The sequence below is a fragment of the Trichosurus vulpecula genome, chromosome 1 (assembly GCF_011100635.1).
Source record: "Trichosurus vulpecula isolate mTriVul1 chromosome 1, mTriVul1.pri, whole genome shotgun sequence".
Lineage (NCBI taxonomy): Eukaryota > Metazoa > Chordata > Mammalia > Diprotodontia > Phalangeridae > Trichosurus > Trichosurus vulpecula.
In genome coordinates, this window is record NC_050573.1 from 3782506 (window position 1) to 3798662 (window position 16157).

The window sequence follows — 16157 nt, forward strand, 5'->3', positions numbered from 1 at the left end:
TTATTTACTCATTACAACCCCATCATGTATGGTAACTTAGGTGGGGGGATCAGTCAACAAACATTTATGAAATGCCTATTATGTGCCAACCACTATGCTAAGTGCTGAGATACAAGAAGAGGCAAAAACTTTCCTTGCCTTCATGAAACTCACAATTTAGTGGGGTGTGGGGAATACAAGCAAATAAATATGTACAATCTATCTATGTATGGTGGTGGAGGGGAGGAAAAACTAAATAAAAGAGGGATGGCGTAGAATTAAGAGGAGTTAGTAAAGACTTCTCTTAAAAGATGGGATTTTAGTTGGGACTTGAAGGAATCCAGAAGGTAGAGATGAGGAGGGAGCATGTTCCATGCATGGGGGACAGGCAGAGAAAATGCTCAGAGCTGAGAGATGGAGGAGAACCACATTTCTTCTTACATATGTAAAAGACTAAAATGAACACTTCTTTGCTGGCAACCCATCATTTACAAACTAATTTTGTTTTAGATCAAAGTTTCCTTCTTTTGAAAACTTTAGACTTTCTAGTAGTCTCTAATATGCCATTTCCATTTGTCTATAAATTATCAAGTTTCTTTCATGAAGTGAGTGTGTATAATAAGCTGTTTCCAGGAAAGTGCTATTTTATCCTTCAATACCCTTATTTTTCCATATTTGTATTCCCATTCTGTGGTTCTTCCAACTTTTTCCACTGAACATTCCTTTCTCAAGCTCATCAAACCGAAGGAGCCTGTTCTGACCCTCACTGGCTCAGGGCATCTGGCTTTAGGCCTCACTGGATGGCAGGAATGTGGCTGGGCTTCAATCAAATGACAAGGAACCTCATCTCATTCTGGCCACACTTATGCCTGCTCTGCTGCATTTCTTACTTTCCTCATTGGTTTTTTGTCTATAGGCCAAAGGCTATTTCAAGGAATCAAGATCCTGGAAGACTGACAAGGTCTTTGATTCAAGTCAGACCAAGGACTTTTTAATGCTCATTTTTTCCTAAAATAGTTAAATTTTTTTTTTCCAGTTCTATTTGTGTCCCTAGCTGATTGCCCTTGTCACCAAGCAATTACAGAAGAATAAAATTCAGCCAAAAGACAACACTGACAGCAGTATTCTACCATTTTATGTGAAGAAATAAAGGAAATATTTAACTTTGTTGAGATCTAGTCCTCTCTTCAAAGGGAGAGGGTTATTTTTTTTTCCCTTTCAGCATCCCAATTTTGATTGATCTATAGATAGAAAATTAGGGTGTATAAGCTATTTCAATTAAGCAAATAATTAAGTTCTGATTTAAAGAAACTGAGGAAGATTTTTTTTCTATAATCCTTGTAGTTTGTTGTTGCTCAGAAGCTGGAAGTGTAAGGTCAACATTGCACTGGGGGTGAAGATGGATTACAGTAGATCCATCCGTCAATCTCTACAGTCCTTTTTGTTCCACATTCCACTGGGAAACATCCTAAATGAAAGCACTGAGCCTCTTCTCAAAGCAGGCAAGATTGCTTACCTCTCTTGGCCATAAGTTTCTTAACTGACAAATGGTATTAGTACTGACTGACTTCTAGCAACCTACATTGCTCACCTATAAAATACCACCTCCTTTTCAGGTATGCAAATTAAATACCAAACTCCCTTTCCAGGCCAACAGGGTCCCCCCCTCCCTTTTTTGGATACTGGATAGCTTATGGCTATGTTATAACAGGGATCCCAAGAATCTCTCACTGTAAATCTCAATCCAAAGAATATTCTTAAGGACTGTTGCATTATTTCCACTAAGATTAGGCTCCCAAAAGTGTCCAGAATAACAGCTGCTCAGAAAACATGGCAAAGGAAAGTGAATCTTCGAGCCTATATCTAGCTGTTATTTCTGGCCTCTCTCTTATAAGCTCCCCTTTGATATCTATTAGTTACCAAGAGTCATCTCTCAAAAATAGTCATACCATTAAGCACAATATGGAACAAGACCTCCTCAAATCACAAGGTTTCTTAAGAATATGAATTTTCTAATGTTGAATAACTCTTGCCCTCTAATAACAGGCCTTCTCATATTTATATGTCCAAAAAGTTACTCTCCAGGATGACATGTTGAATCTTTGACGTTGAATGAGAACTGCCTTCTAGCCAAAGGCCTTCCCACATTCATTGATTATATTCATGATTTCTCTCCAGTATGAATTGTCTGATGTTGAATAAGTGCTACTTTCCATCGAAAGGCTATATCACATTCATTACATTCATAAGGTTTCTCACCAGTATGAATCCTCTGATGTTGGTTGAGTTGTGCTCTTAAGCGGAATGACTTCCCACATTCATTACACTCATAAGGTTTCTCACCAGTGTGAATTCTCTGATGTCGAGTAAGATCTATCCACTGACTGAAAGCCTTCCCACATTCATTACATTCATAAGGCTTCTCACCAGTATGAATTCTCTGATGGTGAGTAAGTCCTGCCCGCCAGCTGAAAGCCTTCCCACATTCATTACATTCATAAGGTTTTTCACCAGTATGAACTGTCTGATGATGAACAAGTACTGTCCTCTGGCTGAAAGCTTTCCCACATTCATTACATTTAAAAGGTTTCTCACCAGTATGAATTCTCTGATGTCGTATAAGCTGTGCTCTCAAGCGGAAGGCCTTACCACATTCATTACATTCATGAGGTTTCTCACCAGTATGAATTGTCTGATGTTGAGTAAGTCCTGTCTTTTGCCTAAAGGCCTTCCCACATTCACTACATTTATAAGGTTTCTCTCCAACATGAATTCTACTATGCTGTTTAAGTAGTGGCCTATGACTGAAGGTCTTCCCACATACTTTACATTTATGCAGTTTTTCAACAGTATGAATTCTCTGATGATGAGTAAGTCCTATCTTTTGAACAAAAGCCTGCCCACATGCATTACATTCATAAGGCTTCTCTCCAGTATGAGTTCTTTGATGTTGAGTAAGCTGTGATCTCAATCGGAAGGCCTTCCCACATTCAATACATTGAAAAGGTTTCTCACCACTATGAATTGTCTGATGGTTATTAAGTCCTATCCTCTGGCTAAAGGCCTTTCCACATTCATTACATTCATAAGGTTTCTCACCAGTATGGATTCTCTGATGTCGAGTAAGTCCTATCCACTGGCTGAAAGCTTTGCCACATTCACTACATTCATAAGGTTTCTCACCAGTATGAATCCTCTGATGTTGAATAAGTCCTACCCTTTGACTAAAGGCCTTTCCACATTCATTACATTCATAAGGCTTCTCAGCTTTATGAATTTTCTGATGTTGAGTAAGCCCTATCCTCTGGCTGAAGGCCTTCCCACATTCATTACATTTATAAGGTTTCTCACCAGTATGTATTGTCTGATGTTTAGTAAGCCCTGCTTTCCACCTGAAAGCCTTTCCACATTCATTACATTCATAAGGCTTCTCTCCAGTATGAATTCTATAATGTTTTTTAAGATTTTGATTTTGAGCAAAGGCCTTTCCACATTCATCACATTTAAAAGGTTTCTCACCAGCATGAATTCTCTTATGTTGAATAAGTCCTATCCTCTGAATGAAGGCCTTTCCACATTCATCACATGCATAAGGTTTCTCACCGGTATGAATTCTCCTATGTTGAGTAAGTCCTATCTTCAGGCTAAAGGCTTTTCCACAGTCATTACATTCATAAGGTTTCTCACTAGTGTGAATTTTCTGTTGTAGAGTAAGTCTTGTCCCTTGGCTGAAGGGCTTCCTATATTGAATACATTTGGAAAGCTTTTCTTTGCCATCATTTTTCTTAGGAAATATCTTATTTAAACATATTTTATTACTTTTTCTTAAATCTGAATATGCTCTGAAGCATTTTTTCTTTGTATAACTGTTACTGAGACTCTTTTCTCTCCTTTGTTGTGGAAAAGTGATGACTGGCTCTAGACTGAAGCTTCTGCAATATTTATTATATTCATGGTACTTCTTTTGAGTCATTTTTACTTGGTGAAAATGTTTTTCCCCATTGTTCCATTGTTTCTTTAACCTGCCATCACATTCCCAAGCTTCTTGAAATTTCAAAAAACAAGAACCATCCTTTGGGACTCTTTCCTGAGTTGATTCTTCCAAAGAAATACACAATTCCTGGATTGACTCATTGGTTTTGTGGTAAGGCTCCTGATCTGAAAAAAATGAAAAAATGTAAATATATTTTGCTTCATGAGCTTTACACACAGTCCTGTCCTCCATTTTTTCATCAAGAAAAACCATTCCCTATTTTATGCCAAACTGCTACCCAGTTTCCAAGCAGATTTTGTCAAAGAAAGAGTTCTTACCCTACTGATGTATATTCTTAAGTTGATCTAATACCAGATTGATAGATGTTAATAGATATATTTCTTTTTAGATCTAATTTTTCTAGTTTATTCTACTAGACTAGATTTTAACCAATATGAGATTATTTTTATAATTATTGCCTTTTCATATAATTCTAAGAACTTATAATGCCAGTGCCTCTTCATCCCTGCCTTTATCCATTATTTCCTTTAATATTTTTGGCTTTCTGTTCTTCCATGAGAATCCTATTGTTTCATCAAAAATCTAGAAGTTATTCTTTTTGTAATATGATTGAAACAGCTTTAAATCTTTTAGATTATTTAGGTAGTAATGACTAGCGAACCTACAAATAAGATGTAATGTAGTAACAAAATGAAGAAGTAATCTGAAGATACAGACTGACCCAAACTAGGTAAACAAAAAATACATATATCAGAAGAGGATACAGAAGAAAACAAGGTATCTGTTATTTTATTTAATATCCAAATGCTAAGGTTGAGTTGTGATCTCATTGGTGGCTCCAGAAGGTACCTCCAACTAAAGATGTAAAGCTCTACCAATACCTGACTATTGTGTATGAATAATGTACATACATAAACTTCCATTAATTCACAACAAGGTGTTCAGCCAACAGGCTGGGGGCCAATGGATCACAATTATTCTAATTATCCTTCATGCTCACCACACAATCAGCTCATTTTCCTTTTCAATTTTACATTGATTACATCCTTCACTCTGGTTTTGACTCATAATTTCTTATTGGCGATATGTCACAGTCAGCTCACATTCACCCAGTTTATCAAAGACCACGTTATTCTGTGATTCAATCAAATAACATTGTAAGAATACTAGCATTAAAAAGATGGGTCTTTGTTTCAAGAGTAATGATAGAGTCATCAAACAAACTTTGTGATTACCTAAACACAATCTACCTAATTTTTGGCTTAATTCATAATCTATGTGCAGTATCTGTCATATATTAAGGCAAAGCAAGGCAAGACAACAAACATTAAGTGTTCATTATGTGTTAGGCATTGTGCTAAGTGCTAGGGACACACAAGAAAAGAAATAGAAACAAAAAGACAGTCTCTGACGGGAAGGCTGCTACATCCTAATGAGGGAAGACAATGCATAAAGGAAACTAAAACCTGGGGGCTGCTAGATGGCACAGTGGATAGCACACTGGGCCCAGAATCAGGAAGCCCTGAATTCAAATCTGGCCTCAGACACTTACTAGATGTGTGACCCTAGGCAAGTCACTTACCCCTGTTTGCCTCAGTTTCCTCATCTGTAAAATGAGGTAAAGGAAATGGCAAAGCACTCCAGTATCTTTGTGAAGAAAACCCCAAATGAGATCATGAAGAGTTGGACATGACTGAACAATAACAAAAAAAGTTGGAGGGGTAGGGGGGAATTACCAAGGGAAATTCTAGAATGAGAAGGCATCTGAGTCATGGCAGTAAAGTCCTTAGTCAGAAGGCAGGAGGGCAATGCAGCATACACATGTTTTGGACACATGCATATACATGTACATATATATTTGTGTATATGTATATATACTTCTGAATGAGACCTATAGATTGTCTCTTTAAACCATAAGTCATAGCCTTGACAGCAGACATTTTTCTTCCACTTAGATTTCACTGTATCCATAGTAAGGTCAAACTCTTTTAAGTGGTTATTGATCTCATTCAAGAGATTACAAAATGCTCTGGGGTTAAACAAAACCAGCATGGTAACATCTGATAACATCTGAAGGGCTTCACCTTCTTCCACTGATACCCTTTGCTCAAGCTCCTCCACAATAGTAGCTAGCTCCTTCAGTAAGCATCCATCTCCTGCTTTTGTATCTAGTTTGATATTAGGAATCAAAGGGTCTTTAAACAAGCTTTTCTTTGTTGTTCTACCTTTAAAGGATTACAGTTTTTGTGTATGTCTGGAGATCTTCCAGTACAGGCTATGTGATCACTTGTTGGTCATGCTGTAGGGAGACTTCTTTTCGGGTATGAGTTGGACTAAACAAGCACTGAAATCACTTCTGACTCAAATGGAGGAGAGTTTATCATGTGCCATTTTGTTCTACTGAGGAAACTGATCTTTCATTGTCAAGAAAAAATAAGAGCTTGAAGGGTCCTCTGAAGTCACCTAGTTCAACCCCTCATTTTAGTTTATCTTAATTTCATTTTAAATATTTTGAAATTAAACACAAAAATCATATATGTGAACATAAAAAAGCATTGTATATGAAAGCATGAATCTCCATTTCTGACATGTCTTATTTCATATAATACTTTCATTTAAAAATATTTATTATCTTTTTAAAATTTTTTTATTTTTAGTTTCAACACTCAGTTCCACAAGTTTTTGAGCTCCAAATTTTCTCCCCCTCCCCCCCCAAGATGGCATGTAATCTGATATAGATTCTACAAATATCTTCACATTAAACTTATTTACACAATAGTCAGGCTGTAAAGAAAAATGATAACCAATGGAATGAACCATGACAAAGAAGAAACAAAGCCAAAACAAGAAGAAAAAAAAGAGAGCAAATAGTTTGCCTCAATCTGCATTCAGACTCTGTAATTATTTCTCTGGATGTGGATACCTTTTTCCATCATGAGTCTTCTGGAGCTATCTTAGAACCTTGTATAGCTGAGAAGAGCCAAGTCTATCAAAGTTAGTCATCAGAGATATCGTATATCTGTAATCATGTATAATGTTCTCCTGGTTCTGCTCCCCTCACTCAGCATCAGATCATGTAAGTCTTTCCAGGTTATTATGAAGTCTGTCTGCTCTTCATTTCTTATAGCACAATAGTATTCTATTACATTCATATATCACAACTTGTTTAGCCATTTCCCAATTGATAGGTATCCTCTTGATTTTCAATTCTTTGCCACTACATAAAGAGCTGCTATAAATATTTTTGTACATACGGGTTATCTTTTTTTCTACCACCAAAATTTCTTCCAGTATCTCTCTCCGTTTCTCTTTCCAGAGCCATTCCACATAACAAATAGTATTTTTAAAGAAAAAAGAGAAAGAAAAAAAATCAGCAAAACCAATCAATACATCAAAAAGTCTGAAAATATATACAGTGTTCCACACCCATGGACCTTTCATTTCTGCAAAGGAGTGGGGAAGGGAGGGTCACTTCTTAATAGATTTTCTTTGGGACCATGCTTATTCTTCATAATTTTGCAAGTCACTTTTGAATTTTTCTTTTTGTGGTTCTTTCCACTTATTTTGTTGCAGTTACTGTGTGTATGGTTTTCTTGGCTCTTCTTAACTCTGCATCAGTTCATGTAGTTCTTTCCAAGCTTTTCTGTATTTATCACATACATCATTATTTACAGTACAGTATATTCCATTACACTGATGTACCACAATTTATTTACCCAATTCTCCAATCACTGAGCATTGATTTTGTTTCCAGTTCTTTGCCACCACAAAAAGCTGCTATAAATATTTGGGTATGTATATGGGGACCTCCTTCTTTTCAATAACCTCTTTAGGGTATATGTCTAGTGGTCACACTTTACTTTTAAAACTCTTCTGCTTGTCATTTCTTCCTTCTGTTCCCTTCTGAGAATTTTAAAAAATATTTCAGCAGCACTAATTTTTTCTGCTTGGCATCAATATTGTTAACTTCTCTCTGTCTCCCTCTCAGTCTCCCTCAACCCCAATTTTAAAATGGTAAAGAAAAAAGAAAAAATTTGCGTGAAATAAAGTCAGGCAAAAATGGTAATAATAACAATACCGATATGTGGCACTTAAATAGTGCCTACTTTGTGCCAGGCACGTTATAAATATTATCCTAGTTGGTCCTCACCACAGTCCTGGGAGATGGGTATTATTACTATCTCCATCTTACAGGTGAGAGAACTGAATTGAAGCAAATGGGAGTTAAGTGATGTACTCAGGGTCATACAGCTAGTGTTTGAGGCTAGATTTGAACTCAGGTCTTCCTGACTCCAGGCTCAGTATTCTATCTATTGTGCCACCTAGCAGCTTTTAAATCAACAGAACCAGCCATGTCCAAATAATGTACGTCTCCTTTTTGCATTTTGAATCCATCACCTGTCAGGAGGTAAATAATATGCTTCATTAGAGCTCCTTTGGAGACAAGGTTGGGCATTGCATCGATCAGAGTTAATAAGAATTTCAAAGTGGTTTTTCTTTACAATGTTGTGGTCCTTGTATAAACAGTTCTTGATCTACTCATTTCACTCTGGGTCACTTCATACCACACAGAATTCTCTGAAATTATCTTTTTTTTTATTTCTTAGATCACAATAATATTCTATTACATTAAAAAACCACAATATGTTCAGTTAATCTTCAATTCTTTTAGGACTGATGTAAAAGATACTTTTAGATTCCAGTTCTTTTCCCTTTCTCCTTCCCCATCTCCTCTTCAGGATTGGGAAGTTTGTGTTGCTTGGGACTATTCGGTCCCTGGTACTTTCCTTCCTTGTAACCTCACACTACACCATCTCCACTTGTTTCCTATTGACTTTAATGTATTACTGTATCAGACTGTGTGTGTGCTCAAACCTCCTTTGCCTGTTTCAGGTAAGAGTTAAGTTAATCTGATGTCCATTTCCCCCAGTCCTTCCTCTATGTTTGTATATTCTTTTAGAGTAAAGGTCTGAGGCTAGATTTGAACTCATGAAGATCTCTTTTGGGCATTGGTAGAAGTTGCCAAGTCTTGTGTCATTTTGAACTCCTTGGTACTTGAACTGCTTCTTTCTTGTTGCTTATGGTATGTTTTCTTCGATGTGTGGGAGATTGGATTTTGCCTAAGAAACTCCTGGGATTATCTTTGTGGAATTTCTTTCAGGAGGTGATTTGAGGATTCACTTTGCTCTATGTTTTGAACACATGTGAGCAGTCTGCATTTATGGTTTCTTATAGTGTTCAGGTCTTTTTTTTCCCCATAGTTTTCAGGAAATCCAAAGATTCTTAAATTATCTCTCCTTTTTTGTGCAGTTCTGGTGTGGAAGAAATCACTTACTATAGTTTCTCAGTGGATTTCTTAATCATTATTTGGCCTGGTGTAAATTTCAGGTTTTTGCTGGAATAGATATGGGGGAGCTGGGCAGCCTGCTTTTATTTAAGAAGCCATCTTGACTGGAAGACGCTCAACTCCTCATTTTAAACATGAGGAAAGTGAGTCATCTTTAGAGGTGGTATTTGAACTCATGTCCTCTGACCCCAGAAGCAGTATTCTGTGTTTATGTGTACCTCGCAAGAGACACAGTGGGATGTTGTATTCTTTACATCTTTTAGTAAACCATGTGATAGTAAAATTGGTTTGCTCTGAAATACTGCTTTTAAAAGCCCATCTTCTGTTTGCAATGCATTATCTGTCTAGTTGGGTTCACTTACCTGAATAGCTGTTTCTTAAGCCACCCCCTTCTGGCATCCAAGGCACACATCTATGCTCTAACCGGTAGATTACATCAGGTTTGGAAACTGTAAGTCCTGTTCAATGAAAATGGTAAAGAGCTTACTATGGAGCACTGACAATGCAATCCTAGGCCCTATGTCTCTCCTCTCTCTCTGAGGATCAGTTGGCAGCGTAGGAAGACTAGGGTGAGGGTAGAAGAAAGTAAACCAGACCCTTTGTATTGTGAGAAAGTACTGGAGGAATGGGTTACAGTATGGTTTTAGGCTCAGAAAAAGGATCTGTTCATTTGATCTTGCTAAAAGGCTAAGAAACATTCATGCATTCATATATATACGTATATATATATATATACGTATATATATATACATTTGCATATTTATTTATATATTTAAGGATCTTTCTCCTTTAGGGAGCAGAGGAAAAGGGAGTTTAAACCTCAAGGGCAATGGACTCAAGCACAAAGCACAACAGAATCAGAACAGGTCTCTCATGTACACGTGACATGCATGTATGCAAAATAATAACTAGTCAGTACTTCAAGAAGACCAACTGCGGGAGGAAGTAGAGCCCTTCCAATGGGTAGACTGCGAGACCCAGGGCAAGCCCTCCTCACCCAGGCACACCAGGTTCCCGTAGTTCTCCAGCATCACCTCCCGATACAGCTCCTTCTGAGGAGCGGCCAGCCGTCCCCACTCCTCCCGGGAGAAGTCCACGGCCACGTCCTGGAAGGTCACTGATTCCTAAACACCAAATATAAATTCCTGTTCGTATAGGAACGGTCTCTCACCAAGATCTAGTGGAAAAGCAAAGCTGGCAGAAATTGTACAGATGAGTTCTCAAGATGATTCAGGCTTGGGTGCATCTGAAGCAAACTACAGATGAGTGTGGACAAAGCTTTGAGTTTGTGCTGGATCCTGTCATTGCCCCAGGCAATGTAAGAGTTCATATTTGCACAAGACTTTTCCATAAGTACTAAGCTCACAATGACCTTGTGAGGCAGGCAGTGAAAGTAAGCATTCGTCATTCCCAGGAGAGAGCTGACAAAACTGAACTTGGAAAGGAGGAAATCCTCAACACCCTGCAGCAAGTCAACATAAAAACCCTAAAAAAAAAAAAAATGGTCCCCAGCCCCAGGTCCTCTAAGCCCCAGGACCACACTCTTTCTACTCCATTCTTTTAATGCTTGTAATACTCCACCTTGTATTGCTGGCTACATCACTGCCTGAGTGCTGACAGAACCCCACCCTGAGGCCAATTCACTGACTAGTGAGTCCCTTCCCACACAGTGAGAAGGCTCAGCCTCATGGCTTACTCTCCATTGTTGGACTACCTCACCTCCATATCAGCTGCTTCCCTCTCCCCCCCATGATGACAACCTATAAGAACTTACTTCTCAATGATTAACATATTGTACTGCCCCCACCAACATTTCCTCCCTCTTCCAGTGATTCTGAACCCTCCCTGTCATTGTACAAATCTCTGCCCCCCTCCCCTACTGCCTGCCTGCTCCTTTGTTCCTATCCCCCTTAATCTGACACCCACTAACCCTAATTCTGACTACTACCCCACCCCAAGAACATTGCCCACTAAAGCTGCCCACCTTTTCCACTGTGCACTCTGGAATGCCTGCTCCATAAGTAATACAATTACTTTTATATTAAACTTTTTCTTTCTCACTCCTTCCATCTTCTAGCTTTCACTGAGACCTGGTTTCCTCCTGATGACACAACCTTCGGCCACCATCTCCCCCAACTCCCTCGTCAAGGTGGGGGAATTGGAATGCTCCCTACTTCCCACTGCCACTTCCAAATTATCCCTCCACTACCACTGGTCAGCAATCTCTCTTCCTTTAAGGTTCTTTGAATCCAGATTAATCACTCAATGAAGATTCTGGAAGCCATTCTCCACTGACCTCAGGTCACTCCCCTCCCTTCATGGCTCCCAAACTCCTGCCCTCTTCCTAGAGGACTTCAACATACACATTGCTCCTCCCTATAGCATCTTAACCTCCTAGTCCCTAAATGGTCACACTCACAAGTCTTCCACGTTCCTGTTTGTAAACTCACGAACTCCCTTATCTGACCACAATCGTCATTCCAACTCCCAATCTCCCCTAATGTTCATCCTCACCATAATCTCCCATCATGGCCACCACCCTGGCACTGGTTACACTCTCCTCCAACCACTATCTTGACCCTTTGGTGACCCAGTTCAATGCTACACTTTCCTCTTCTAGTGAGTCATTTGCCTTCTTCTTTTCCTGCAAAGCTTCAGCCTTGGATCACTCCCATTATTCTGTGCTTTTATTCCCATTCACATAGAGATGGATAAAGGCTGAGAAAAGCATGAAGCTGTGCTACTGGGTCAATACAAGTTGGTTACATTAGCTCCAGGGCTGCAAATGGATCCTTCTACATTTCCCCAATCAACTAACCATCCCGCTCCCCACAGCTGCTTTTCCAAATCTTCTCATCCCTCCTCAAACCTCATCCCCCAACTCTTTCAGCTGAGAAAGTTGCTTCATATTTCACTAAAAATTGAGGCCACTCACTAAGAGCTCCCTTTCTTTCTTATTTCATATCACTCAGGTGATTCTGCCACTTTTTCCGCTTTTACCAGTATCTCACCTGATGGGGTGGCCCTTGTCCTTGCTAAGGCTCATGCCTCTCCCTCCTATCCAGTTTACCCCCAGCAGATTGCCCCCTCAATCATTCCCACGCCTTTACTAATCTTCAGTCTCTCCCTCTCTACAGGCCTCTACACTACTGAAAATAAGCATATCCATGTCTCCTACATCCTCATAAAACCCTCACTTGATCTGTTCTTCCCCACAAGTTATCATCCTACATCTCTCTTTCCTTTCATGGCTAAACTCCTGGGGAAAGCCACCCAAAACCAGTGTCTCCACTTCCTTTCCTCTAACTTTCTTTAGATTCTGCCATCTGGCTTCCAATCTCATCATTTAATTAAAACTTCCCTCTTCAAAGTTGCCAATGATCTTTTAAATGACAAATCTAAAGGCTTTTTCTTCCTTTTCCTGACCTCTCTGTAGCCTATGAAAACATCCTTGACTCTCTTTCTCCTTCAAACTCTCTTCTTTCTAGCTTGCCATGACAATATTCTATTCTGGTGAGGGTCCCAAAGGGGTCTGTCTTGAGCCTCTTCATTTTCCCCCTCTGTATTATTTCACTTGGTGATCTTATCAGCTCCCAGGGATTCAACCATCATACCTCTGGTGATGATTCTCAAATCTTCTTATCCAGCTCTAACCTCTAGACTTGAATCTCCAACCACCCATTGGACATTGTGAACTGGATGCCCAACAGACATCTTAAAACTCAACATGTCCACAAGTAAAGTCATTATCTGCCCATCTCAATCCCAAACTTCCCTATTATTGTCAAGGACAGTATGGTCCCTCCAGTCTCCCACACTCATCCAGGTGCCACTTTCGACTCCTCAATCTCTCACCCCCATATCCAATCAGGGGTCAAGTCCCAATAGTTCCACCTTCATAACATCTCCACCACCCTGGTGCTGGCCTTCATCTCATGCTTGGACCATTGCAATAGCTGCTCCACTCCCTATTCAATAAAGTCTGGTAGCTCCATATTGCCTCCAGTACCAAACATAAAATCCTCTGTTTGGCTTTCAAAGCTATTCACAACCTGACTCCTTCCTACCTTTCCAGTATTCTTACACCTGACTGCCCTCCATGTATTGTGAAATTCAGGGATACTGAGCTCCTTGCTGTTCCTTGCACAAGACACCCCATCTCCAGATTCTACCTTTTTGCTGGTTGTTCCCCATGCCTGGAATGCTCTCCTTTCTCATATCTACTTCCTGGATTCTTTCGAGTACCAGCCAAAGTCACATGTTTTACAGGAAGCCTTTCCTGAAATTAAGTAATCTCTTAGGCCTGTTCTCTGTTGATTATTTCCTCCTTATCCTTATTTGTACAGTTTTTTGCATGTTACCTCCCTCATCAGAATGTTTGCTCCTTGAGGGAAAGAACTGTCTGTCATCCACCTCTCTTTGTATCCCCAGAAGTCAACAGAATCTGGCACATAAGTACTTAATAAATACTTGTCAAACCTCCTGAATGAAATCCCAAAATGAAAATTTCCAGGAACGTTATTTCCAAAATTTGGAGCTTCCAGGCAAAGGAAAGATACTACAAGCAGTCAGAAAGAAAAAACTCAGGTACAAAGGACCTGCACAATTTAGTAACTACCACTAGACAGGGGAAGAGAATTTGGTATACAATAATGCAGAAGGCAAAAGATATAGGATTAAAGCCAAGAAAGTTATTCTTACTTACAAGTGAAAAAATGGATCTTTAATGAAATAGAGGACTTTCAAGCAGTTCTGCTGAAAAGTACAGAGCTGTGTAGAAACTATGAAGTTCAAAGACAGGACTTAAGTGAAACATATAAAGGAAAACATGAATATTTACAAGTGATTAAACATTTTCTGTAAGTGCTTGAAAAAACAAACAGAAACATAAAGAGAAATTTATAAACAGAATGTTGGAAAATATGGATTCTATAGCTCAACGGAGATTTCTAAATGAAAATCTTAAGAGAATATATGTCCAATGAATATTACAGGAAAGGCAATCAAATGCTAGAGCATGAGGAATTCAAGAAACTGAAAACCCATTTTCTAATTCCAAGGTAGTTACTGGATACAGTGCTGGGCCCAGAGTCAGGAAAACCTGAATTCTAATCTGGCCTCAGACACTCCTAACTGTAAGACTCTGGGCAAGTCACATAACCTCTGTTTGTCTCAGTTTCCTCAACCGGAAATGAGGAAAATAACAGCACCTACTTTACAGGGTTTTTGGGAGGATCAAATGAGATATTTATAAGCCTTAGCACAACAGTAGTAGGCCTTATATAAATACTTATTCCCTTTCCTCCCTGAGGCTATAATGGAATAACATTGCAACCAATAAAGGACATATGAACAAATGATGGAATGGTAAATGAGATTAAAAAATGACCCCCAAAATAATGAATGGGTCAAAGACCATCACAGAAACAACTTAAAATTACATTAAAGACCACGTATGAAATACTGAGAAGTTCTTTCAGGAAAAAGCAAGTCCCCACTTACCTGATGGGCTGAGGCCATTCCCTTCCCTTCGAAGGTGCCTTCTCTTGGGGAAAAGCTGCACTGTCAGGAGGCAGAGCTGGGGGGAAAAGGGAGCTATGAGAGACAAAGGGGGTCTTCCCTGTGGCCCCCAGGCCTCTGCACTTGAAATCCCCTCACGAGGCCTTTCTCAGGTGAAGTCAAAAGAAGGTTCTGATTATGTCCAGATGTGGACAGTAAGAGTCTCTACCCTTAGAGAGCCAACATTAATTACACTGGCCAAGAGAACACACACAGAAAAGTAAACAGGAGGCCACAGGAAACAGGTGGTATTACAAATGATGAGACTGCACAGCCTTCCTGGAAAAGGCAATTGAGTCTTGACAGAGAAGGAGAATTATGAAAGCTACAGATGAGTAAGGGCTTTCTGGGCAGGGAGGACAGTAGGGGTGGCTGGAGTGAATATATGGAAGTAAGATGTGGTGTTTGGAGAGCAGTTGGGAATCCTGATGGACTGGACTCTCAAATGTAGGTTTCCTTTATTAACTGGATATGCAATTTTATTGGTATGCTTAACACAGTGCCTAGCACATAGTAGGTGCTTAATGTCTATGATCTCCCAGAAAAGAAACCTTAAGGTTACTAGGGCAGAGCTAGACTGACTAAATAATGTGCAACTTACAGTTTTAGAGAGTTGCCTGCGGGCACTGAGAAGTCAAGTGACTTGCCCAGGGTTATATAAGAAGTATCAAAGGTCAGACTTGAAGATAAGAAGGAAATAAGCTTTTATTAAACACTTACTATGTGTCAGGTACCATGCTAAGCACTTTACAAATATGATCCCACTTGATCCTCACAACAACCCTGGGAGGTAGGTGCTCTCATTATCCCCACTTTACAGTTGGGGAAACTGAAGCAGTCAAAGGTGAATGACTTGCCCAGGGTCATACGGCTAGGAAGTGTATGAGGCCAGATTTGAATTCTGTTCTTCTTGGCTACAGGTCTGGTGTTCTGTCCACTGCCCTAACTTGTTGCTTTGAACCCAGGACTTCCTTAAACTGAAGCCAGCTTCCTACCTGCTACACTATGCTGCTCCTCTAGAGCATAAAGATCATAAAATTCTTTCACTGAAATCTTTTGATTGTACATAACTTTCATTTCTTAATACATTTGTTCATGCCCTATCCAATGGACTATCCCTTGTAACAAAGGTTAAAATAAAAGAATGTTATCAATTGTATGTGACAGCATATGCAATACTCTACACCCAGTCTACAGCCTCTATAAAGAGGAAAGAGAGGTGAATTTTTTCAACTCTTTCCTAGGGGTAAGCCAGGTGATCATAATTACACAGAATTT

General features: G+C 39.4%; 1 protein-coding gene across 1 annotated transcript; it reads right to left on the reverse strand.

The window, feature by feature from the left end:
- Nucleotides 1-943: 943 nt before the first annotated feature.
- Nucleotides 944-14903, reverse strand: LOC118834347 (zinc finger protein 260-like). Its single transcript, XM_036741802.1, has 4 exons — nucleotides 14823-14903; nucleotides 10318-10444; nucleotides 9683-9778; nucleotides 944-4137 (listed from the first exon to the last, which is right to left on the reverse strand). Exons 1-4 carry the CDS (start codon nucleotides 14838-14840, stop codon nucleotides 2141-2143), a joined length of 2238 nt encoding a protein of 745 aa, XP_036597697.1. The 5' UTR covers nucleotides 14841-14903; the 3' UTR covers nucleotides 944-2140.
- Between the last annotated feature and the right edge of the window lie 1254 nt (nucleotides 14904-16157).

Excerpts from the sequence above, each read along its gene's own strand:
- LOC118834347 (XM_036741802.1), bottom strand. Across the intron at positions 9,779-10,317 it reads CGGGAACCTGGTGTGCCTGG|GACTTACAGTTTCCAAACCT; the intron begins GTGAGGAGGGCT and ends TTCATTGAACAG. Across the intron at positions 4,138-9,682 it reads CTTAAGAAACAGCTATTCAG|ATCAGGAGCCTTACCACAAA; the intron begins GTAAGTGAACCC and ends CATTTTTTTCAG.